Source organism: Cynocephalus volans, chromosome 8 (assembly GCF_027409185.1).
Source record: "Cynocephalus volans isolate mCynVol1 chromosome 8, mCynVol1.pri, whole genome shotgun sequence".
NCBI lineage: Eukaryota > Metazoa > Chordata > Mammalia > Dermoptera > Cynocephalidae > Cynocephalus > Cynocephalus volans.
The window spans coordinates 148,348,171-148,375,374 of record NC_084467.1 but is presented as its reverse complement, the minus strand read 5'-3'; the positions used below and the strand labels follow the sequence as shown (position 1 = coordinate 148,375,374).

The 27,204-nt window shown below is 38.9% G+C and overlaps 1 protein-coding gene across 1 annotated transcript in view; it reads left to right on the top strand.

Moving 5' to 3' along the window:
- The window catches only part of LOC134384423 (uncharacterized), a 36,820-nt gene extending 10,779 nt beyond the window's left edge, over positions 1 to 26,041 (top strand). Inside the window, 2 exon segments of the mRNA XM_063105936.1 lie at positions 24,665 to 24,877; positions 26,022 to 26,041. Of these exon segments, the coding sequence (XP_062962006.1) occupies positions 24,665 to 24,877; positions 26,022 to 26,041 (233 nt within the window).
- Positions 26,042 to 27,204: the final 1,163 nt, after the last annotated feature.

Sequence of the window (27,204 nt, the reverse complement as noted above, 5' to 3'; positions counted from 1 at the left end):
GGTAACCAGCTCTGATTTTAAAGTATCTTTGCAAGCTCTTAAAATCTCACAGAACATTGATAAAAGTAATATTTCAATTGGTCTCATTAAAGATGTTCTAGAATAGGTCCTTAAACTTGTGGTATATCTTGAGCAAGTGTAATGTATGTTAAATGCATCTTCCTTTTTATACACACCACCTTTTCATATACAAAAAGTTTAGGCATAGTGAAACCAAGCTCATCCATTAAGAAAATATGGAATTTATTTGAAAATACACTTGTGTGTCTACTTCTAAAAAAAAATACTTTTTTACTATTATTTTATTTTCTCTCAAATCAAGATAATTACTATATTTATCATTACACGATGTTAGCATTTTTAGTGGTCCTGAAAGACTCCCGCAGTGGGTAGTCAGTCAGTTCAGGGAGACCCTCCCAAGGAACAGCGAGACCACGGCTTCGGATGCAAAAACAAGAGGTTTATTGAACACACAGGTACCCGGGCGACTCAGTCTTTCGAAAGACTGGCGCGCCGAGTAGAGCTCCTGGGTCCTTTTTATAGCAAAAAGCGCGGGTACAGAAGCGAGAAGCAAGGTAATTGGTTAGTTTAAATCAAGCCAGGGGTGAACTTCGGTCAAGTGGGAGTCCTTGAAACAGCTGAGGGGCACTCTTGAAACTTTAACTGACTTGTCTATTTCTGGGAACTATCCGCCCTTTGCCTCGGGCCGGGGCCCAGGTGCATAACCACAGATATCCTGTTTGACTCTGTTCCCCTTGTTTCTTAACTTGACTTTTTGGCTGTATTTTCCCTATACCCTTGTAAAAAGCACTTCCTTCATTCCCCCATTTCTCTTGTGGATCGCTCTAATCTTAGAGCGGAATTAAAAGTTATCTTCGCCATTTAAGGTTTGGTATTTTTGCCTAAGGACCAGAATCTTAACTGCACTTACCCTATCATTGATGAATTGGACTAGTCTATTGATGACGTAGGGCCCAAGGGTGAACAACAGAAGGAGGAGTAATAGGGGCCCGGCGATGGTTGACAGTAGGGTGGTCAACCAAGGGGAGTTATTTGATCTGGTTATAAGCATTTTCATAGTTTGAGTCAGGAGGCCTGACTCTTTTAGAGGCCGGTGCATCAATTTCTGGAATATCCCAAGCCTCGAGACCCGCCGCCAGGGCACATATATCAGGGGTAAGGGAGGGTCACCAAGTCCAAAGGGGGTGGACTTCTGTCTTGAACCAGACAACCTTTCCAGTTTGGGACAGTACCTGCCAGGTGAGGGTGTTGGGCTGGTTAGGGTTATTACTTGGTAGGCTTGCTCCGCCGCCGCCGAATGCGCAACTTAAGAGGATTATCAGTCCTCTCCAGCTCCCAGGATTCATCTGGTACGGAGGGTGGCGCAGGCTTGAGGTGAGAAGCATGTACCCAGGCTGCAATGCCATCAACTTTTACTGCGGTCGGGGTGGTCAGCAATACCAGATACGGGCCTTTCCACCGAGGCTCAAGGTTGCTGGGTCGATGGCGTCTGACCAGCACTTGGTCTCCGACCTGGAACGGATGAGGGATGGCCACGGCACCTGGCTCGTATACCTCCTTGATCTGGTCCCAGATCTGGGTTTTTACAACTTCTAAAGCCTTTAAGTGAGTAAATAAGACAGGAAGAAAGTTATCATCGGGACCCAGTGTTCCTCCCAACTCAAGTATGGGGGGGGGTCCCCCGTGGAGGATTTCATAAGGGGTCAGACCAAGCTGGCCAGGGGTATTCCTGGCTCTGAACAGCGCTAAGGGAAGGAGGGCCACCCAGTCTTTTCCACCGGTCTCTAAGGCCAATTTAGTTAAGGTCTCTTTGATGGTTCTATTCATTCTCTCTACTTGACCTGAGCTCTGGGGCCTATACGCACAATGTAATTTCCAATTTATTCCCAGTTGTGTGGCCAGTCCCTGGCTTACCTGAGCAACAAAGGCTGGGCCATTATCTGACCCGATCACCTTAGGGATCCCGAAACGGGGCAGGATTTCTTCTAGTATCTTTTTACATACAGTCAGGGCCGTTTCAGTTTTGGTAGGGAAAGCTTCTACCCATCCAGAGAAAGTATCTACAAATACTAGCAGATACCTGTTCCCATACCGGCCAGGCTTTACCTCTGTAAAGTCTACTTCCCAGTATACGCCGGGTCGATCTCCCCGTTGTCTTTTTCCGGTCTCTCGGTAGGTGGTAGTCGCATTAGTCATGGCACAAGCCGGACACCGATTGGCGACTTCTTGAACGGTGGACCGGAGATTCGGGATGGAGAGGCTGGTGCGGCTCGTTAGTTGAAGGAGCTTTTCTGGTCCTAAGTGTGTTAGCTGATGTAACCGCTAAATGAATTCTTTTCCCTGGTCAGGAGTGAGCTCTCTTGGCTTGGTCCTAGCTTGAGCAGGCTCGATTGGCTCTTGAAGCTTTATAGTTTCTGCTAGCACCCTGACCGACAGGGCGGCTTGTTTTGCAGCCTCGTCGGCCCTCCGGTTCCCGGCCGCCACAGGGTTATTTCCTCTCTGGTGGCCCGGGCAGTGGATAATGGCGACCTGCTGTCCGTGTAGATGTTGATGTTTTTTCCTTCGGCTAGGCGTAATGCCTGCGTCAAGGCGATTAGCTCGGCCTTCTGGGCTGATGTCCCTTCTGGCAGGCTGCTTGCCCATACCGTCCGTTTGCCATCTACGATGGCGGCCCCTGCTCTCCGCTTACCTTCCACAATGAAGCTGCTACCGTCTGTATACCAGGCAGGCACTCCGGGCAATGGCTGGTCCTTCAGGTCCCGTCGAGTCCCAGCTTCTTCAGCAAGGATTTCTGAGCATTGGTGTACTGGGGTGGATTCTGACTCGACTGGTAGTAGGGTAGCTGGGTTCAGGACAGCAGGGGGCGCGAAAGATATCCTTTCGTTTAGCAGCAAACTCTGGTAATGAGTCATTCTGGCATTGGTCATCCACCGATTGGGGGGCTGCCGCACAATACTTTCGAGGCTGTGGGAAGCAATCACAGTCACATTTTGCCCCAAGGTTAACTTATCAGCGTCTTTGAGGAGGAGTGCCACTGCAGCAACCGCTTTTAGGCAGGTTGGCCACCCACTGGCCACTGGATCCAGTTTTTTTGATAGATAAGCTACTGGCCGTCGCCATGGTCCTAGGGTCTGAGTAAGCACTCCTCGGGCTACACCGGCTCTTTCATCTACGTATAGAGTAAATGGTTTGGTGAGGTCTGGGAGAGCCAAGGCGGGGGCAGACAGCAAGGCTTTTTTTATGTGGTCAAAAGCCTTTTGATGCTCCTCAGTCCAGGTAAAAGGAATGTTTTCCCTTGTCAGGGGGTACAAGGGTGCAGCCAGGGAAGCAAACCCAGGAATCCAGAGCCTGCAGAATCCGGCAGTACCCAGAAATTCGCGGACCTGCCTGGGGGTTGTGGGAGTAGGGATCTTCATAACTGTAGCTTTCCGGGCCGGGGTCAGCCATCTTTTTCCCTCCTTGAGCAGGTACCCCAAATAGGTGACCTCTTTCTGGCATAACTGGGCCTTTTTAGCTGATACCCGGTACCCCAACTTACTCAGTTCCTGCAAGAGCTTTTGTGTCCCTCTTTTGCAGCCTTCATATGTGGGAGCTGCCACTAGGAGGTCGTCCACATATTGGAGTAATATGACCTGGGGGTTGAGAGCCCTAAAAGGAGTTAAATCCCGGTGGAGGGCCTCGTCGAAGAGAGTGGGTGAGTTCTTGAACCCCTGTGGCAGCCGTGTCCAGGTCAGCTGACCAGCGTTACCTTTTTCTGGGTCTCTCCACTCGAACGCGAACAGTGGCTGGCTGTTGGGGTGTAGTTTGAGGCAAAAAAAGGCATCCTTGAGATCCAAGACTGAGTACCAAGTGTGACTAGGCGGAAGGGAACTCAGGAGGCTGTATGGGTTTGGGACTGAGGGATGAATGTCTTGCACCCTTTTGTTAATTTCTCTCAAGTCTTGGACTGGCCGATAGTCATTGGTCCCTGGCTTTTTTACTGGTAGCAGAGGGGTGTTCCAGGGCGACTGGCAGGGCACTAAGACCCCTAGGTCTAAGAACCTTTGGATGTGGGGTCTGATGCCTTCCCGGGCTTCTTTAGTCATTGGATACTGTCGGACGGCCACCGGTGAGGCACCCGATTTCAGCTCTACTACTACTGGTGGGACGTTATTGGCCAGTCCCATACCTGTCTTTTCTGCCCATACGGTGGGAAAAAGTTGGAGCCAGGATGGGTCGATGGAGGGAGAGGCCGGCTTTTCATACAGCCGGTATTCTTCTTCTAGGTTTAGGACCAAGCACATGGTAGAGTGATCTCCCCATGTTACTTGTGGGCCCTCTGTAGAAAACTGGATTTGGGCCTTTAGTTTGGTCAGAATGTCCCGGCCCAACAGAGGAGCAGGGCACTCAGGTATGACCAAAAAGGAATGGGTCACTTGTTTATGTCCAACCTTTAAAAGTCTTTGTGTGGTCCAGGGGTAGACTTTGCTGCCGGTTGCTCCTACTACGACTGTCCGCCTGGACCCTACCTTCCCCATGGGTTGGGTCAACACCGAATGTTCAGCCCCGGTATCGACCAGAAACTCGATGGGGGTCCCCTCCACTGTCAATGTTACCCTAGGTTCGGGGAGGGGGTCCGAACCTTGACTCCCCTAGTCGTCTAGGGATAGAACCTTGGCTTCTCTGATGTTCTTTTTCCGGGGACATTCTCTTGCCCAGTGACCCTTCTCTTTACAGTACGCGCATTGGTCTTTGTCTAGAGGGGGTCTTCCATCCCTAGGTGTTTTCTTTGCCCGGTTGCTCAGGTTCCCTGTCTGCCTATCTCTAGACCCTCTTTCACCTACCACTGCGGCCAAAATCCTAGTCAAGTTTTTTTCTTGGCGCCTATCGCGCCGTCTCTCTCTCTCTTCTGTCTCTCTTTTTTCTCTTTCTTGTTTTTCCTCTTCTGTCTCTCTCTTGTGGTACACCTTTTCTGCCTCTCTCACTAAATCTTGTAAGGAATAATCTTGGAGCCCCTCTAGCCTCTGCAACTTTTTCTTGATATCTGGGGCTGCCTGTCCGATGAAGGCCATTGCAACTGCCGCCTGCTGTCCCTCAGAAGAGGGGTCAAACGGAGTGTATCTCCTATATGCCTCCATCAGGCGTTCCAAGAAAACCGAGGGGGGTTCTACCGGTCCCTGCAAGACCTCTCTTACCTTAGCCAAATTGGTGGGGCGCCGGGCTGCCCCTTTGAGACCTGCCACTAGAGTCCGGCGGTAGACCAGAAGACGCTCCCTACCTTCGGCCGTGTTGTAATCCCATTGAGGTCGATTGAGGGGGAAGGCCTCATTAATGAGGTTCTCGAGTTGTGTAGGGGCCCCGTTGTCCCCGAGAACGTTCTTGCGGGCCTCCAGAAGAATCCTTTCTCGCTCTTCAGTGGTGAAGAGGATCTGGAGTAGCTGTTGGCAATCGTCCCAAGTGGGCTGGTGAGAGAACATAAGGGACTCAAGAAGTCCCGTGAGTCCTGCTGGTTTTTCAGAAAAAGACGGGTGGTTAGACTTCCAATTGTAAAGATCTGCTGAGGAAAAAGGCCAATACTGTAGAGGGACCAAGCCATTAGGCTCAGCTGGGGGCCCTATGGCTCGGAGGGGCAAAGCTACGGTGGAGTCAGGACCGGAGCCGTCTCTCGGACTGCGAGGTTGGCGGCTCCTAGTCCCCGCAGCCGGTCCCTCAGGGCTAGGATCACCGGGCGCTCGGCCTGGTGCCGATCTGTTTCCCTGAGGGGCCAGAGGGGGCAGCGGAGCCGCCGGGTAAGGTGGGGTTTCAGAGAGAGAAAATAGGTCATCTGGTGTCGGGAGGACGGGGGGTTGGGGAGGGGCGGAAGGCTTCCTTGTAGGTGGCCTTTGAGTATTTTCTGATCCCGAAACAACAGCGACTTTGCTGGAGGGTGGCACCCAGGGAGGGGGATTCTGGGCGAGGTCTTGCCATACCACGACACAGGCAACCTGGTCCGGGTGTCCTCCGGTCTCCTGAAAAACAATCTTTTTAACTGCAAAAATGACAGTAAGATCAAAGGTTCCCTCTGGCGGCCAACCTACGCCGAATGTGGGCCACTCAGACGAACAGAAAGTCTGCCATTTTCCTTTTTTGATCTCCATGGACAGATTGTGAGCCCTGGCTTTGACATCTTTCCAATGATCTAGAGTAAGGGAGAGGGGCGTAAGGGCACTTTGCCCCATCTCGAAAATTTCCAATAGGGGAACGACGACGCAAAGACCTATCACAACTAAGACAAAAAGAAACCAGAAACGGCGACGAGACCGAGTGCCGTAGAAATAGAAGAAAGAGTCCGATGGCAGAGCGCGCCTCCCGAGACGCGGTGAGACCAAAACACAATAATCCTCTGCCAAGGGGTCCACCAGGCGTCCCTGGTCCTCCCCTGATCCTGGGACGTCTCCCAGGATTGCCGGGTGGCGAGCCCCCGAACACGTCTGTTCGCTACCCGCACTTCGCTCCCAGAGCGACTAACCCGGAACAAACTGAAACCAAAATGCGCGCGCTCAGAAAAGACAGTCGAAATCACTGAGTCAGACACAGAGACGAGACACAGAAACGAGACACAGAACGACTGCTGGCCAGCTTACCTCCCGTTGGTGGGTCGGTGGTCCCTGGGTGGGGGTCTCCGATCCCGGACGAGCCCCCAAATGAAAGACTCCCGCAGTGGGTAGTCAGTCAGTTCAGGGAGACCCTCCCAAGGAACAGCGAGACCACGGCTTCGGATGCAAAAACAAGAGGTTTATTGAACACACAGGTACCCGGGCGACTCAGTCTTTCGAAAGACTGGCGCGCCGAGTAGAGCTCCTGGGTCCTTTTTATAGCAAAAAGCGCGGGTACAGAAGCGAGAAGCAAGGTAATTGGTTAGTTTAAATCAAGCCAGGGGTGAACTTCGGTCAAGTGGGAGTCCTTGAAACAGCTGAGGGGCACTCTTGAAACTTTAACTGACTTGTCTATTTCTGGGAACTATCCGCCCTTTGCCTCGGGCCGGGGCCCAGGTGCATAACCACAGATATCCTGTTTGACTCTGTTCCCCTTGTTTCTTAACTTGACTTTTTGGCTGTATTTTCCCTATACCCTTGTAAAAAGCACTTCCTTCAGTCCTTTACCAATTTCTCACTGAAATGCCTGTAATTCAATCTTTCTGACATACGAAGCCACCTAAACATATATTGTAAAAGTTTCCTGTATTGTCTGTGATTGGCACTTATAGATATATGATCTATAATAAGTAATTAATTATGAATAAAGTTTCAGTAAAATTTAAATATATTCCTTAGTGCATGAGAGGACCATGGACAAAGCATCGCTGCCCCATGAAGTGCACTTAATAAAGGTGTTCGTGGCCAAACAAAATAAGTTTTAGAAACAAAGACGTTACAGAGTAGCTATTTCCATGAAAATGTGTAGAAATCAGACCTGTAAATGTGATCTTTAAAGGACCATGTCAAATATAGCTCCTCTGTGAGGAAGCCTCCCCATACGAAAAGAATGACCTATTACTACTGGGCTCCAGAAGCACTTTGCCTTCTCTGGTGACAATTTTTACTTCTTCTTCTAATTAGGGATTCCTGTAAGATTCACCCTTTCCTGAAGTCTGAGACCATTTTGTCCACCTTTTTGCTTTGTTTAGGGACTAGCAAAAATGCATTGTATGTTTGAGCACCGAGTGAACATTTTCTTTGCATTATAGAGAAATCATTTTTAAATATGTTAATAAAGTTAAGTACTTTTTATTTTATTTATTTATTTATTTATTTATTTTGTGGATATAAAATGTGGTTGATAATTGTGGCCAATTACTTTTTAAAGATGGTAAAGTTTTTCTTTTCATAAACCAGCTAGGCATACCTTACCGGACAACCAGATTTGTGGGAAAAACAAAGAAATTATTTACTATTCTGCACGCAGTTAATGAAATATGTAAATTCTAAACTCTCCACTACACATCGTGAAGATAAAATGTAGAGTTAAATCACATGGAAACATCTAGTGACAAAGGTAGGTCTAATAGTCTAGTAAGTTTTGTTTAGTTACATGGAAAAAGGGGCAAATGAATCCCAGGATATAGCTTGCAGTCCCTGCAAAATGTTGTAACATATTAACAGGTTTTCTTACTTTAATCCTTTTTTGCATTTTGAGAAAAAACCTACTTGTTTATTATTTGGTGTGCTGATATTTTAATTACTGCTGTTGATTTTATGTTTTTATGTTACAAATGTTGAATTTTCTTTTTCATGCTAACCTGGACTGATTTTACTGTGAACACATAAATTATGTCTTAAAACAAAGCAAGCTGTGGATATTTTTTCCCTCCCTCTTCCTCTCCATCCTGCCCCTTCTACCTCTTTTCTTTTTTTCTCTTCATCCTCTGGGTTTCCTATTTTTTGCAGGAATATCAGAGAATACCTAAAAATTCAAGTTTTTTATGTGCATAGTTTTTTTTAACTGTTGGATTATTATTTATATTGATAAATAAGTGAAGGACTTCTATCAACTTATTAATAGAACAGTCTATAATTTAAAATCATTATCGCCATACTGCCATGTTTCTCTAATACTGATTTTTCTTTCTTTACCCTCCATCATCCGTTATCTCTCTCTCTTTGTCATATCTTACTCTCTTTTAATACCAAACTGTGTTTCTGTGCTTTTCAAACATGACTTCTTATTTAATCACCTGGAGTGATATAAAGAATTCTGAAGGTCAGGTCCATCCCTCAGAGATCCTGATTTGATTGCTATGTATTATGACCTGAGCGTCTAACATTTTGAAAAGCTCTCCACATGATTTTAATTTAAAACAAATGTGAGGAAAACACAGACAGACACGTTTTTTAACATTTTCAAACAAAACTTTCTGGACTTGCTAATCCTCCCAATTTTTTTCTCATTTTTGCTATATTAATACTTGCTTTCATATTTATTATATCTATTCATCAAATTCGAGAGATTTGTGCTATTTTTATTTTCCTAATGAGGTAGTAGGCGCTCAGTTTACATGGATTTGGGCTTTAAGACACATCTCTTAGTTTCAAGTGACTCCCCAAGGTCTCCAGCCCCTCCACTGGGCCTTCCCTTGGAGGAGAGTTACTGTTGCTTATTGGACCTATTTTCTGCACCAACACTGGGAAATTGAGCCCTCAGGAGCTGACTTATGCAAGTCCAGTGGCTGGGCATGCTCAGTAGGAAGGGTTTATATAACACTAGCAGCAGAGCATGCTCAGTAAAGTGGAATTTATCCTTTGAATGACCTTCCACTAGAGGTGCTAAAGAGCACAGAATATTCTTGAAATGTTCAGTGCATGTGATAGAGTTTGACCAATGAACATGCCCTAGAAAGATACCAACTGAGCATGTTAAAGACTATGCTACATAACATATAACCAACCTTTTAGTTGGCTTTTAATTAGATAGCATGAATATGTATTGGGTAGTGAAACTATAAAAGTGGAATGCCAGCAGGAGGCAGGGTTGCTGCTCACTTTCGTGGGGCCAGTCTGCACTTCATAGCTGAGGTGTGTATGCTTTTCTTTTCTATCAAACCTACTTTTAGCTGCTCACTTTCTTGAGCCAGCCTGCACTTTGTGCTGGACTGCAAGTATGTATTTCTGACTTTTGTATTAAACTTAGTGTGGGCCCTGTCACTTTCCTTGCAAAGTCTGTAGTTCTTATTCTCTGTATTAAACCTGTTTTCACTTTCCTCTGTGACTCTGCTCTTGAATTCTTCCCTGTGGTGGAGTCAAGAAACTGCTAAGTGGAATGAGTGGGTTGAGGCTGGCTACTGTGTCTATCCAGACCCTTCTACTGGTATCACTGTCTTTGTGAATTAAAATGCTTTCATCATTAAATGTTTGGTATTCTTTTAATCTATCCTTTTAAGATGATTAATTTCTCTCTAAAAATACTTTAAATTACATTCTATATGCAATTATCTTGTTTTTGTTTAATTCTAAATTTTCCCTACTTTTAAATTTGATGCCTTTAGAAATATGTTTGTGAACACATGCATAGGTGTGTGTATTTTATTTTCAAATATAGGAATATCCTCTGGCTTTCTCTTTGTTATTAATTTCTAATGTACTCCTTTTTGAAATTTAGGTGATGTGTTTTAGCATTTGTTTAGGTGTTCTCTCTAGATTAACACACAAAAAACGTGATAAATATATATGATATAACATATGAAAAATGTCTATTAACCACTTGGTGTAGGTTTTGCTCTCTATTAGATAAGAATGTTCATATCTCCTATATTCTTACTGTCTTTTATGTTAATCTCTTATTTGATGGATGATATAACATACCTCATTGTGTTTGCATTATGCATGCTTTTATTTTTTTGAAAATTCTCCAAACTGATGATTTTATTTTGTAGTTATTTCTTTGCTTTTTATATGGTGCTTTTCTTGCCTCAATAGCATCTAGTTTGATATTAATGTTGTTGTATATGCTTCTTGTATTAAAATTAATTTTTTTATTATTTGTGAAATCTAGTGTAATTGGGATATGTGATTGAGAATGATTTGTTTTTTTTAATTTGAAAATAATTTTCCATTGTTTTAACTTCCATGTTGTTTTTGAGAAATCTGCTTACTCATTGATTTCCATTTTTAGGAGTGTTTTTCTTTTTATCTTCAGTGACTTTTAAGGTATTCTTGTCTTTCAAGTTCTCAAGTTTCATAAGATATTAACAGGTATTGCTTTATTTTAGTTTTCTTGTTTAAGCTGTGAGTTCATATACTCAGTCAGTTCTGGGAAGTTCACCTCCCCTCCAACCTCTTTGATCCCAAGAGCAGAGAATTAAGATTGAGTTTGTTCCCACCTTTCAGGGATTACAATTCATCTTGAAAAATTTGCCACGAGAATACATTAAATTGCATTAAATTCTAACATTATGTAATGCAATTTAAGATGCAGCCAAACCTGATTCCACCATTCCTAAGAACAGTATAGATCACCATGTTGATTATATCATGCTGATAAGACTTGGACAACAGAAAGTAGTTTATAATATAGATTTCTTTTAAGGCATATTCATGTTAAGATATGGGAGATAAATTCAAGAAAGCCAGCACTTGCAACCTTTGTGAAGATTCTGGAAGGCCCTTCCACAAGGTTTAGGTGAGTAACTTAATGGATCTCTTTGATTGTGTTGCATATACACATCAGATTGTGTTATGCTGTTTTGACCCATTTGCTGCATTATACAAAAAGACAACAGCTTTGAATGTGGTACAAAAGAGGAGACAAATCTAAAACTGCTCCAGGAATAAAATTTCTGCCATTTGTTTTTTATGATCCCCCCCACACAAGGTTTTTAAAATTTACAAAGATACACTTGGAACTTTTTGTGAAACTGTGTCAAGCCCCAAATTTAGACTCATAGGAGTGGCTTATAGTCTTGTGGAGCAAAGCCATACCCTGCTGGAAGGTTGCAGGAGGAGTTGAAGGCACCTCCCTCAACTCCTAGTTCTTAGTGTTATTTAGTGTTTCTGATGATGGTTAAGTGAAGTAGGCTTACTATGCATAAATTACTCTGCATAAACTATCAACCAAAGTATAACAGATCCGCTCATGGATGGATCTGAAAGACAGTGGAAAGGAAATTATTTCCATGTGGAAAATTAAGTGTCATAACCCATTGCCTACTTCTTCTTGAAAGAGAAAAACTTTGAAGTAAACTCAGTATCAATTTAAAGCCAATAGCTAATGAGTTAATTTTAGCATTGGGGTTTTAGAACAAGCAGGATTAGTAGATTGGTGTATTAGTCCGTGCCTGTACTTACTTATAAAAAAATATACAGAACAGGTTAATTTGTAAGAAAATGAAATTTATTGCTTGCAGTTTCAGAGGCTGGGATGTCCCAAAGTCCAGGGAACACATCTGGTGAGGGTCTTGGTGGTGGTGACAGTGAACCAGGGATCTCGTGTGGCAGAAAATGAGGGAGCAGAGAGAGAGACAGACTCTTCTCTCTCTTCTTTTAAATCCTTCAGTACCACCCTTCTGACCACCATTTTTAATTCATTCACTACAGTATAGTCTTACAATCTAATCACCTCTTCAATGCCCCATCTTTCAATTATCATAATAGGACTTCCCAACTTGTTTACACTGTCACAATGGGAGCTAAATTTTGGGGGTACACTCAACCCAAGGCAGTTGGTGTCAAGAAATTTTATAGAAAAAAATCCACACAGATCAAAGTGAAAGTGAAAATATGAATATTTCAGTATACTGTGTGAATACTCAGCAGATTTTGCCCAATGAAGGGGAATCTTTCAATAATCTGATGATGACTACCATTCTCACCTGTCTCCTTAATAAACTGATGGACTCATGAAAATTTTGACCATGGTGGATGAAAAGGAGGTTACGCATGAGTTCAATAGACCTTACACTTCACCTGTGCTAATCTGTTTAATAGCATCACAGTGTAATAAATTTTTCAGAAGTGACTGACTTGGAACTTAGAAAATGGACAGATAATTGTCATGTGGACGTGGGGGAGTTCTAATACCGGAATAAATGCACTTTTTAATTAGAATGTCTCATTTATTTACCCATTATGAAATGTTTCTACTATATGAATTGTTCTATCATGGAGTGTTTCTACTACATGTATGATTTGACAATGCCTCTGAGTGTGTAGCCTCAATTTATCACTGTCCATTTTCCATACAAATATCTTGACTCCACAGAAATTCATGTTCTTTCAGTAAATGACAACTGTTTTTTTCTCCATTGCTCTCAAATAAAATCTGTGACAGATATAGTTTATTTTGTTTTACTTTATTGATTAGACCTAAATTACCTATTCCATTAAGCCATGCATTAAAGTCATTTATTACTTGGCTTACATTAATTTTTTAAAAATTCTTTCGATTAATACTTATTAAGCACAAGGACTATTCCGTACCAGGCACTGTGCTATATTCAAGGGAATCAAAACATTCAGGTAATGTACCAAAACCACTTAAGCTTTGTTTTGAAGGAGAAAGATATTACATAGAAAATGAACTGGAATACTATATACAATTTAATGTACAGTTAAATTATAATTATGAAAATTTGACCGTCTACTTTGTAACCATTCGTAAATAGTAAGTTTGATGCATTGTAAATGAACGTTGAATATTATCCACTTAATGTGTTTTTAATACATACAATTGGTAATATTGATTTATTTATATAAAACTTTTATTTATAACTGAGTCTACTACTATATCTTTGATTCAATTTGTTTTGCATAAAAACATGTTCTAATATCACAGGTAATTTTAGAAGATTTTCATTTGTGATATAGATTTTCTAAGACTAGAAAGACACACATAAGAAGAGAAAGCACTTATTTGTTCAACAGATATTGCTCATCACTTATTCTGGTCCTGACGGTAGTAAATTTACAGTGAAACCAATGGCATTTCAGCCTCAGGTTCTATCTCTTTGTGTAGTAGATACTTTAACCTTGGCCTAAAATGAGGTTGGGCCTTTGCCCTTGGCTCCTGGAAGATAATCTCTAAGCCTTTGAGATATCCTGCGTGATAAGTGTCCTTGTTTACCTAAGAAACTTGGACCAAGACAGATGGTCCAGCAATCTGACTTGATGTGAACCCTCTGGGTCACCTAGGATTAGCTTAACCTCTGGAAGAGCTGGAGGCTCAGGTCATCCATGTGAACAGTCAATCATGTCTATGTAATAGAGCCCCACTAAAGACTCTGGACCCAAGGCTTGGGTGAGCTTCACACATTGGTAGTACTTCCTGAACATTTTAACATATTGTTACCAGAAAGGTTACCTCTGTCTGTGACTCCACAGTCAGGAGACAACTGGAACCTCCAAAAATGGAACTTTCCTGGACTCTACCCTGTCTCTTCTTTTTACTAATTTTAATCTGTATCCTAATTTTATATGTATTAATTTATTGTAATAAATCATAACTGTGAGTATAAAAGCTGTCAGTGAGTTCTGAGTCTTTGTAGTGAATTACTGCAAGTGAGTGTAGGCTTGAGGAACTACAAACTTGTACTGGTGTCAGAAACTGGACAGATAAACTGTAGTTGGTGTCAGAAGTGAAGGTGATCTTGTGGACTGCACCTAACTTTTCACACTTGCACAGAGTCCTTTCTTCCTGAGAGACATTAGCAAGGTGTTTGTATGCTTTTATGTCTTTGTAAAATCTATAAAAGTACTATAATTTTTCCAAAATTTGTTAATTGCTATACATATATTTTTAATTCACCTTCCCCTCCGCAATACTCTTTATAGGAATTTCCATAGAAAAGTTTGGAATTAGTTCAAGTAAAGTTGAGTGTCAAGACATTTTATAGTCTTTTTTATGAAAATGTAAATAATTGACAACCATCTGGAGTTTAAATGACCCTTATTACACCTGTTACCACCTAGTGTGTTGTGTCATCTGGTGTTATTTCATTTATGTATAGAGTCAAGGGTTTTAGTACAGTATATGTGTGTCTTATGGTCCCTGGCAGTGGAAATACGTGGAAAATAGAAGAGAAACTTGATATGAAATATTTGTTTGGGAGAAAGCATTATGTGAGAAATTCTCCCAATCTTCACACTTTTTAAGTGGAATCTTCACTTTCGATCAATGTTTAGCCAAGATTAGCATCAAAACAGAATAATCTCAATTATGCAGTGTGTGTAATTATAAATGCACTAAGTAGCTACGTTTTGACAGACAGTTACAAATACAATTTATCAGAATCCCTGTGTGTGTAAGGCACAGAACTTTAACAGTACAAATGTGGATTTCGTCTTTTACTGCTGAAATTTGAAAAACAGAAAACCTTGATAGAAATTCTCTGTTTTAGTAACAATCTTAAAAACTCAAATGATACCAACAAAAAATTTTATGAAGATTAAATAATTGTTCTCTATATAAATGATAAAAATTTTACCAAACATATTAGAAAACCAAGTTATTATTCTATCGAACCATCTTACAAAAATATTTTCATAGAAAGAGACAAAGACTATATAGCAAATAGAAAATTTTATACTTCTGAGGTATTTCAAGAAGATGAGAGATTAACCTTATGTTTTGATTGGTGTAATAATTTTGGTATTTACCAAATTTATTGTTTGCTATGATTTTCTTTCTAATTGGAAATAAATACACGCTGTAGACCTTAATTTTGTATGTGCAATGGTGTATTATTCTTAAATAAGGCATCTTTACTTATTGAAGCTTCAGGCCTGACAAAATTTAGACCCACTCTGCAATGATACCAGGACTCTTCTGTATAAGCTATATAAATCAAGATACAGAGCTCTTATGGTACTAATAATCTAACAAAAGGTATAAATCTTCTCAAATATTGATAAAAGATAGCAGTTTCAATGATAGCAATTATCTACTGCCCTGGCTAGAAAGATATACCTCTAAAATATGGATGAGGATTTGTTGAACTTGTATATAACATATTCCTAATAAATACATACAGAATTAGACCAATTTGACCAGTTGTTTTGTTGTCATCTTTACACAGTTCTCTAGTAATAGGATTATAAGGATATGATACCTTCCAGTCAAAAATGTTAAAGACAAAAAATGGTGAGAAAAAAATCTTTAAAATCTATCTATCTATCTAGGAATGAGTTCAAATTTATATTCTCTGGGTTTAAATTCAAAATATCATATGTACTACCTGTGAAAATCTGGGTCACTTATTTAATTATTTTACTTAATATGCAAAACTGAGATAAAAACATTGATTCTGTTGTGTGATTTTCAGGTCTAAATGAAGCAATGAGTGTAGCTATTTACATATCACATGGATAAATAATTCTAACCATTTTATGCTCCCCTTATGTATTTAGACTAAAGCTGCTGGTTCTTTGTTCTGCAGTAATGTTCATAGTACTTTTTATTTTTTAAAAATTCACCTTCAATTTATGGAGATTTATCCAAGCTCAAAGTTTTCTAAAAATATAACCTATTTGAAATACACTTGAATATTCTTTCTCAATATTCAAACTGTATCCATATAAGGTCTGTCAATGGGTATCAGTTCTTGTGCAATTATTTACCTTATCGCCATGCTAAAGTGGCTTTCTTGCAGAACACTTCTAATGGATGAAGGGATGATGTTTTCTCACACTGCCTCATTCTCCAATTCCCTCTCTGAGTAGATAAAATATAATTCTTAACATTTTTTGTATGAAGGTTTTTCTTAACAAGCTTTCCTAAAATCCTGAATCTCAAGAACACATTTCCATTCTGTCCTTTGCCATTTACAACAGGCTTCTGCTAGAAAAAGCAAACAAAATATAACAATGTGGTGGATGTGGCATGTTTGTGGATAAGAGTAGAATAAATGAATACATATTCTAAGAAGGTGCATCCATGCATAGAAGTGCATATTCCTAGGTTGTTAGTATACAAAACTTTTACATTTATGACCAAGGAGACAAATACTAGAGGAGGTGTTGGGCGTCTCTGGTGGCCACATGGGACGCCAACAGGTTTTTCTTTTCCCTAGAGGTTTGGGGCCAAAGGGATTGCCCTTTTCTCCCCCCTCCCCCAAGACCCAGGGTGAAAAGAGATTCCAAGAGATGGGTGAGCACACCGCTGCTCTCCCAGATAGGGAACAAACACACACACACACACACACACACACACACACACACACACACACACACACACACACACACACGCGCGCGCAGCAGGGGTTCTGACAGGCAATTCCGTTTATTGTAACACAAAAGATCATATTTATATGCTTAGCAGGCAGGGATTTCCAAGCTTAGGCCAATCCTTGAAAAGGTCAAATGTGCACATGCCTTGCCTCTCTATGCTTAGCCCTCCCCCTTAACTTTCCTTGGACACCACCTTTTATCTGTTTAGGCCATCTGTTGTTTTTGATTAGAAAATGGGAGCGGTCCCGTAAAGAGGGACCATCCCTGGCTTCTTATTTTAACAATTCCACTCTGTTGCTATAAATACAGTGCATATATTTTGTTTGTATTGGTAGTAGAAACTGCCCACACAATCTAAGAAGTAATTTTTGCTATGAAATGATGTTTATTTAGATCCTGAGGCATTATTTCTTAAGCCTCACATTTACATATGAAAACCAAGATTTTAAACCTATATCTTAACAGTACAACCACCAGACATTTGAGATACAGTTACAACCTCTAAGGACTAATGCATAAATATGTTTGTTCATATGAAATGTAGAAAAGAATAGTCAAGTTATGGTAAAGGAAGGTAGAAGAACTCCTACTCACAAAAGACCAATTGTGTTTCAGGCAACGTTATAAATTTTTTACACAAATTTTTAATTAAATCCTTATTATCCTCTAAGGAAAGAATTATTTCAAAACTTAACCTGAGGAAGCAAAATAGATTGGTTCAAATTGCATAGCTCTTAAGAGTGTCTGGAACTAATTAGCTATTGTGTAGAAAGTAAACATCAGAGTTAAATCTATAATGGCACAGGAAAGCAAGAAAATAAATGTTGAAAGCAAAAAGGACTTAAAATAATGAACCATGGTTGCAACTTTGATACAAAGAAATCTTTAGATAGCATAAAGTGGTGTAAACATTTGAACATTCAAAATAAATGCTACCTCCCCAAAATCCATTTTTAAAAACTTAAACTCTCTTGCCCCACCTCTCAGAAATGATACAATATTTCAAAAAATTTCATATTAAATTGCTCTGTTTTTAATCAAAGTGTGAAAATGCTTGGAGATTACAGTAATTTCAACAAACTTTCCCTATTTCATGAAACGTCTTTTGTTTATTCATTTTAAAACAAATTTGAATGCTAAGTTATGAAATATATTTTCTAATGCAGAACATTTTCAAAGGACCTATTTCCTAGGAAGGGATACTTCAAGAAGCAATCAACCTTTCTCGTTCGGGTAATCTACATTCCTACATTTCGTACAGAGAGGGGCTAATGAAGCATCACCATGAAGAGGTCAATAGAAATATTTAGATCCTGAGACACACATATAAAGTTTGTGTAATTTTTCCTTGTTATGTTTTTGTCTAAATCTTCAGTCATTATATTACAACTGACAAAAAAAATCATTGTAAAATGTGCAAAAGATGTAATGTTATAAAAGACTAGCTTAATATCTCTTTTTCCCCATCTAATTCTCCTCCTCATTAGCCTGAGATTGCCAATGTACAGAGCCCCAGAAACATGGTTTCATTTTCTGTTTCATGATTATTTTAAAAAATGTACATAAATAAGTCAATTAAAAAAAAATTGGTCATGTGCCATGTGATTCATACACATAAGCATAACAAAGGAGAGAACCTTGGGCTTGCAACAGAGAAAGATGTTCCCATACAAGGGAACAAACTCAGCACAGGCCTTGTAGGTTCTCTACCTTTTGATCATTGTTCCAGCCCAAGGCCCATTCTTAAGTGTCCAAGTGGGGGTATAAAGACTGTCTGCATGAGATTGCCTTTCCCAACACATACGTTCTGTGAAAAAGCAATGTACTGGGATTTGATAATATTACAATTTAGAAATTCATATATTTCTCTGGACTTGAGTTAATTTTTTATGGAGCTGAGTTTACCAATCTGAAAACATATTCTCTGTTTATTTAGGCAGATTTATTTTATGTTTTCAGATAGGATTTCATAATTGTTTTCACATGGTTTCTGTTCACTGCATTATAAATTTATTGTAATATATTTTTAATTTTGTTACTATTACAATTTGTTAAATTTTAAAATTATCATTTTCAGAGGCTTATTTCCAATATGGATGGAAAATATTGATTTTTTAAAATACTTATATAAAACCAACTATCAAAAATATCATATCATTTCTAATATTTTTACTAGGGTCTGGATTTTGTAGACATATAGGAGCATTTTATATAAATAAAATTTACTTTGATTCTTCATGTTTTTGTTCTAGACTACCAAGTAGAACCTCCAAAATAGTGTGCAAATGTCATGATTTCATTATTGTTAATATAATATCATATTAATATAACAACATTGTAATTATTATTGATTTAAACTGGAAACTGCATTAAGATGTTTTGAATGTTGCACTTTCTGATACCCATCATTCAATTATCTTGGCATCATGTGATTGCTATTTTTTCAGCTGCTTCTTTTAATATTTTCTTTGGTGAATTCTGATGGTAGCATATTCTTTTGGTCTCATTTTTCTGAAAATGCTTTACTTTGCCTTATTTTTGTATGGTACCTTCCCTGGTTATAAAACTTTGGTTATCGTATACTTGTTGTTAGCTTTTTAAGGATATTATTACATGGTCTTATGATTTCTGTCAAAGCCATTCAGCCAAAGACTACCAGGAATGCACCTGTTGTTGACCAATATTCAGTTTACTACTTGTTGCAATGAGGAAGAATACACACCACAAGGAACTCTGAGATTTTTTAGTCAGAGGGTAATAGAAATTACATAGAATTTGAGCTTGTGTGTGGCGATTTGGGGAAGGCTCAAGGAAATGTGGTTCTACCCTGGATTGGTATTGTCAGGAAACAAGGGTGATTCTATGAATAAATACTTCAATAAATGTAATCTAGAAGGTGGGAGGAGTAAATAGGCCGAAGTTGTAATTGCTAAAGAAGCAGTAGTCATTCATACAAAAACAGAATAAGAGAATGCTAAGTCACTTTCGTGGTTTATTAGAAGATACACACTCTGCTGAAGTGAGGTATTGTCGGGCCTTAAAAACTAATTCCACCTTAAGTGACATTACAAGCGGCGCCATTATGGGCCCACAAGAGTGTATTAATGTAGCAGCCTAAGACGGCACCAGGAGGCAGTAGGGTGGGGGTGTCTGCGGGAACCTTGCCTTCGCCCTTATTGGCCAAATACACGCTTCTGCGCTCGAGGTTGCAATAGCTAGGCATTGAGACAGGATGCATGCCCTTGACCTTTAAGCTGATAAGATTATGTAAAAAACCTCCCTTCCCCATTTGCCTTTAAAAGCAAGTGCTTGTGTGGTAATAAACGGAAGTGCTCGACAGAACCCCTGCCGCATCTGAGTGTCCTTTAACCGGGCTGTTTTTGGGGGGCTGGCGGCTGTGCTCACCTCTCTTCACAGCTCTCTTCCCCCATCTCCTTCCAAAGGGGACAGGAGGGAAAGAGGAATCCTGGGCCATTCGCTCGCCCACCAAAAGAAACGAGGCTAAGGGCTGTTCGGGTTGGCTGGCGGCGGACCCGACAAGGTATCACATTTATGGATTTGCATAGTTGGAACCATCCTTCCATCCCTGGGATGAATCCATCTTGATCATGGTGTATACTCTTTTAAATATGTTGCTGGATTCTGTTTGCTAGTATTTTGTTGAGGATCTTGCAGTCTATGCTCTTTAGGGATATTGGTCTGTAGTTTTCTTTTTTGTGGTGTCTTTTTTCCGGTTTTGGTATGAGGGTGATGCTGGCCTCATAGAAGGAGTTTGGAAGTATTCCTTCCTCTTAAATTTTTTGGAAGAGCTTGAGAAGAATTGGTTTTAGTTCTTTAAATGTTTGGTAGAATTCAACAGTGATGCTTTCTGATCCTGGATTTTCTTTGTTGGAAGACTTATTATGCTTCAGTCTCATTATTCATGGAAGCTTTTCCTCTAAGATCTGGAAAAAGACAAGGGTGCTCACTTTCTCCACTCTTATTCAGTGTAGTACTAGAGGTTCTAGCCTATGCTGTAAGGCAAGAGAAAGCAAGAAAAGGCATTCAAATCAGAAAGGAGGAAGCGGAACTATTCTTACTTGAAGATAACATATCCCATACATAGAAAACCCTAAAAACTCCACCAGAAAATTACTGAAACTAATAAATGAATTCAGGAAAGTGGCAAGATACAAAATCAACACACTAAAATCAATATCCTTTCTATCCGCACACTAAAATCAATATCCTTTCTATCAAAAAAACATATATATAGCCAAAGAAGAAATCAAGAAAGTAACCCCATTCACCATAGCTGTCAGAAAAATTAAATACCTGGAAGTAAATTTAACCAAGGAGATGAAACACCTCTACAAAGAAAACTAAAATACTGGTGAAAAAAATCAAAGAGGACACAAATAAATGGAAAGATATCCCATGTTCATGGGTCAGAATAATTAATATCATCTAAATGCCCATATTATCCAAAGCAATCTGAACATTCAATGCAATCCCTATCAAAATACCAATGACATTCTTTACAGAAACAGAAAAAAAAATGTATGGAACCACAAAGACCCTTTAGAGTGAAAGCAATCTTGAACAAAAAGAACAAAGCCAGAGGCATCACACTTCCCGATTTCAAAATGAATTTTACAGGTATAGTAACCAAAACAGCATGGTACTGGAATGAAAACAGACAAATTGACCAATGAAATAGGATAGAGAGACTTGAAATAAACACACACACTTATAGCCAACTGATTTTCAACAAAGGTGCCAAAAACATACAATGGGGAAAGGACAGCCTTTTCAACAAATGGTGCTAGGAAAACTGGATATCCACATGCAGAAGATTAAAACTAGATCCCTGTCTCTCATGATATATAAAAGTCATCTCAAAATGGAGCAAAGGCCTAAATTTAATACTAGAAACCATGAAACTACTAGAAGAAAATATAGGGGAAATGCTACACAGAATGGAATTGGGCAGCACTTTTTTGAGTGAGACTACAAAGGCACAGGCAACTAAAGCAAAAATACATAAAAGGGACTACATTAAACTAAAAAACTCTGCACAGTAAGGAACACTATCAATAAAGTGAAGAGACAATTTACAGAACGGCAGAAAGTGTTTGCCAACTATAATTCAGGCAAGGGGCTAAAATCCAGAGTATATGCAAGGAACTTAAATGATTAAATAGAAAAACAAACAAACAAACAAAAAAACAACCCGAATAACCCAATTGAAAAATGGGCAAAGGAGCTGAACAGACATTTATCAAAAGAAGACGTACAAGTAGCCAACAGTATATGAAAAAATGCTCAACATCTCTAATCATCTGGGAAATGTAAATTAAAACCTCAATGAGATAACATTTCACTCCAGTTAGCATGGCTATCATTAACAAGACAAAAAGTAACAAAAGCTGGTGAGGATGTGGATAAAATGGAATTCTTCTACATTGCTGGTGGGAGTGTAAATTGGTACATCCACTGTGGAAAACAGTATGGAGTTTCCTCAGAGAACTGAAAATAGATCTATCCTACCACTCAAGTATCTCACCACTGGGTGTAAACCCAAAGAAAATGAAATCAATATATCAAAAATCATAAATCCCATGTTCATCACAGCAGTATTCACAATGGCCAAGAGATGGAATCAACCAAAATGCCCACCAACCTAAATGAATGGATTTAAAAACTGTGGTATATATGCACAATCGCATACTACTCAACTATCAAGAAAATGATATCCTATCATTTGCAGCAACATGAACGGAAATGGAAACCATCATGTTAAGTGAAGTAAGTCAGGCACAAAAAGACAAATACCGCATAATGTCATTCATACGTGGAATCTAAAAAAAAGGAAAAAAGTGGTTCTCATAAAGTAGAGAGTAGAATGATTACCACAGGTAGCGGGATAGGGAAGGAGAAAAAATAGTGGACTCATGGGTACAAAATATACTATCTACGTAAGTGAACATTGTGCAGGATATGCATGTATTGAAACAAAATACTATATCCCACAAATAATTACAAATAAATGTAAAAGATAATTTTTAAAATAAGATTTACTCAAATATAGATTCAATAGGAAAAGAAGATATACAATATACAAATGAAGATATAGCACATAAATATCTAAAAATAAAATATGATAGAAACTTTGTAAAAATATAGAGTAATAAACAGCAATGATTATAAGAAACATTTTTTTCCAAAAATAATAAATCTTTTCAAAATTATTTTATAGTATGTCAAGAAGCACTGAGGGTTAACACAATAATTTGTTAGTAAAAGGAAGCTTTGTTAATCTGGACATAAAATAATTTTATGAATTACTTATATTTAAAATAACTTGATAATAAAAATAAAATAATTAGAGGAAATTTTAATTTTACTCCTTTTTTTACTTTATTCGTATAATGACAGAAATTGATTTGTTATAATTTTATATGTATGCATTTAGACATACACATATAAGTATATAAATAAATAATAATTTGGATATTTTAACTATAGTTGAATATATATAAAACAATATGTATATCATATTGAACTTACCATCTAAATGAGCTGCAATATTTTAAAATAGAAAATCGTATCTATTATCCTGTATATATATATATTCATGTTTCTCTATAATTATTATACTTAGTATAAATAAGTTGTTTATATTAATATTCACCATTAACTGAAATAATATTCCTTTTCTCCAGACCAAAGAGAAAACTTGTGAACAAAAAAATCAGTAATTGTTTAACTTATCTCTCCTTCACCAGCAAATATTTATGAGTATACATATTTGGATGTATATAATTACCCAAAGACATTGGAGTGGAAATAAAAACCTAATAAATAAATAAATAAATAAAAGAATGAGTTTTCTTGGTGAAAGAAGAGAAGACTTTCCCCCTACCTCCCTTTCCTTAGAGAATTTCTTTTAGAAAACTTGTAATTGTGATTATTTTTCTCTGACCCTTTGAGATCTAAGTAAACTCTTTAAAAAGTGAAATGAACCTCTTGCCAGTTCTACAGCCCAGGAATCTTTTCTCAAGAACCTAGGATCCATCTTACTGAATTGTAATTTAGGAATTCTGCACCCCTATCTCCCAGTTTCCATGGAAGCTTAGGAGCTTACCTTCAGCTTTCATTGACTTCAAGTTGCAAACCTACCTCCTGTCATAAAGACAGAACATTAGTTTTCATTTGATAAGGGCAATCAGCAAACACAGGTAGCTACCTTAATTACCAGGTAAGTTTAGTTTGAAATATTTGTGACAAATGGTGTTATCAAGTCCCATTACTTGAATACTAGTTGTTTATCTTGAGAACATGTATGAAAAAGGGTTGTATATATTTGGGTACGTAAAACGTTAAGATTTCTTTTGGTCTTTGCAATTTCTTCTGCAGATCACCTGTAATGCACTTCAGCTTCTAGTTGAACAGCTTATTAAAATATAAGCATTGCCCTTCATTAGTGGATTTCTCCACAAAGAGAGATGAGGACACAACCTTGTTAGCTGGTAATGAATTACCTGCTCTGTTTGAGGGCATAGGTTTGTGTGCATCATGGCCTAACCCTGAACTGTCTTCATGTTTTAGCACAGTTTAATTATCATCCACACCACGGAGCTAGGAAAGCAGACATGATAAACAAACATGATCATGGAATAATTGAGAACTTGGGCAAATGACTAAGTCCCTGCATAAAGGCAGCAGGCTGGAGAACAGCTCCCCTGGTCACTTGGAAAAAGGCAAACAACCATGGTGTCAAGCTGATGATGTTAACATGGGAAGGGGCACAAAAACGTTATAAGATTTACTAATCAACTTGCCTTCCTCCCCAGCTGGTTTTACTTACTTAAAGGCATCCTTTCTCTGCACCCCAGAAATATTCAGAAGTATGTTATGATGTGTTTTCACTTTACAGTACCATGTACAGGATGTATGCTGACTGTTTTGTAGAATTCTGCAACCAGTAGATTCTTCTCCTTTGATGGAGCAAGGATGTTGGGATGAGAAGATCACCACATCAGGAGATATGATGGCCCCTGAAACCAACTATCCACCATCCTCCTTCCCCTACAACTATGGAAGAACTAAGGGTGATAGAGACCCATGGATGGGTACCTGTGTAACAGCCATACTTGAAGCCTTCCCACTACAGAGGTTGCAGTGGTGTACCGTGAAGACAGGTGAGTTCCCCAATTATTGTGCATTGGCTTTTTTCCAAGACTTTCTCAAAGTGCATTAGCATGAATCCAAGAGCAGATAAAAATGCCCTCTGGCCTTACCGCTCTCTTGCAGACTACCCAAATTTGAGTTAGAGAAAAGGTGGTAGGATGGCAAGCGCATTCTAGTACTCGAATCTCAGCAGTATTACTTACATTTGAGACAACCTAGAGAAAGACAAAAAGGAAAAGAAGAAATTTAAAACTTCTGTGTTAGGTGCTCAGTTAGAAGTTTTTGATAAGGAAAGCAACTCCTAATCTGGACAACTTAGAAAGAGAATAAAATGAGAAGGGAAACTGTATGTCATTATTGCAAGAAGATGGGATATTTGAAGATGGATTGTAGAAAGAGACTCAGGAAATTTCAGAAATTGCCGGAAAAGGGGAATCAAAAGCCCAGAAAGTTAGAGAGCAATTGTCAAATGGTTTAAAATGGACAGATTTAGGAAATCTTAGAAGTGGGAACTGGTGCTATTTATTCTGTAATTTCCTTGAGAATTTCTCACTTTTCATATGGTGATAGGTAAGTACAGAATGTTGATATTTTGCTATAGGCTTTCCAACTATCTATGCATCAGTAACTTATCATAGATTTCCCACAGGCCAAAGTGGTTAAATTTCTAAAGACAATGATTTTGCTGACGGAACTGCAAAAGCTGCTATTGAAATATGGCAGACCCCAAACTTACGTGTCCACTTTTAATACAATAATTTTTGTTTATATTATTTAAAATATGCTTTACAGAAGGAAATGGGTAAGAAGATTTTAAAAGGGATTAAAATAAATTTAACTGGATTATGGAGGTTACCTAACAGAATAATTTCTATATCATAGTCCCTATTGACTTGGTTAGTACTGTTTTGTCATCAACACAATCATCTGAGTAAAAGAGAGAAACTTTAATTATTATTTGTCAATTAAAAATAAAAAAAATACTATTACTATTCTGTTCTAACAAAGGGATGATATTGTAAAGGTAAAAACAAATGCCTCCAAAATATTGATTTCCCCTAGAGTAAGAAAGGTAAGAGACATCCCTACAGATTTCCCTTACAGCATTTACTTTAGAAAACTTGTGATTATAAATTCTTTCTCTGCCCCTTTCAGATGTATTTAAGCCTATTTAAAAACAAAACAGCTCTCCTATTATCTTCACTGTCCATGAATGTGTTTTTCTCAAGGGCCTGAGGGCTTGAGAAAAATGAGATGCAGTCATCAAAGAAGATAGATTCCCAATCTCCCCACTTCTATGGGAGGGTAGGAGCAGTCTAACTTCAGCTTGTGCCTGGTTCCAAGTTAAAAGACCTATCTTCTCTCTTAACGATATGAAAACTTTTGATTTCCTTTGGATAAAAGTAATTAGCAAATGCAGGTGGGACTTCCCTAATTGCCAGGTTAATTTAGAATGAACTACATTTGACTAATACTGCTGTCAGATTTTCTTACTTGACCATTAGTTATCATTTAAGAACATGTATGAAATGGGTTGCACATGATTGGTTATATAAAAGGGTGGGGTTTCTTTCTGTCTTTGCAATATTAGTTTCTTGCTGCTATAACAGAATACCTGAGATGAAGTAATTTATAAAGAACAGTGATTTATTTCTCACAGTTCTGGAAACTGAGAAATCCAAGATCAAAGCACCAGCAGGTTTGGTGTCTGGTAAGGGCCAAATCTCTGCTTCCAAGATGGTGCCTTGAAAGGTGCATCCTCTGGAGGGGGAGGAAAGCTGTTTCTCACATGACAGAGAGCGGAAGAACAAAACTAAAGAGCAAGAGGAGACGAACTCACCTTTTTATAAAGGCACCGATCTCGTGTATGAGTGTGGCGCCCTCATGATCTGATAACCTCTTAAAGGTCCAACATCCTAATATTATTCCAGTGACAATTTAAATTTTGACATGAGTTTTGGAGTGGACAAACATTAAACCACAACACAATCTCTCAGTGGATTGCATGTGATGCTGGTTTAATCATCACATTCTGGTTTAATGATTATTCATTCAGAAACTTGTTCCCCTTTTACATTAATAGAGAGGTTTTCTGGGTTGGCAGAAGATTTTGTTTGTAATTATATTTCCTAAACCTCATGTATATACTTGTTAATCTATTGATATTTTAGGAAGTAATAGGTAAAATTACGTTTATTGACCAGTGGTTTGTATCTGTTCCTTACTTAGAATCTATCTAGTTATCCACATATAACTTATTAATTTGTTACTGTGTTAAATTTAGTTAAAGATCTGTAAATTTTAATTTAGCTTACTCATTAATGTGAAATTATTGTTA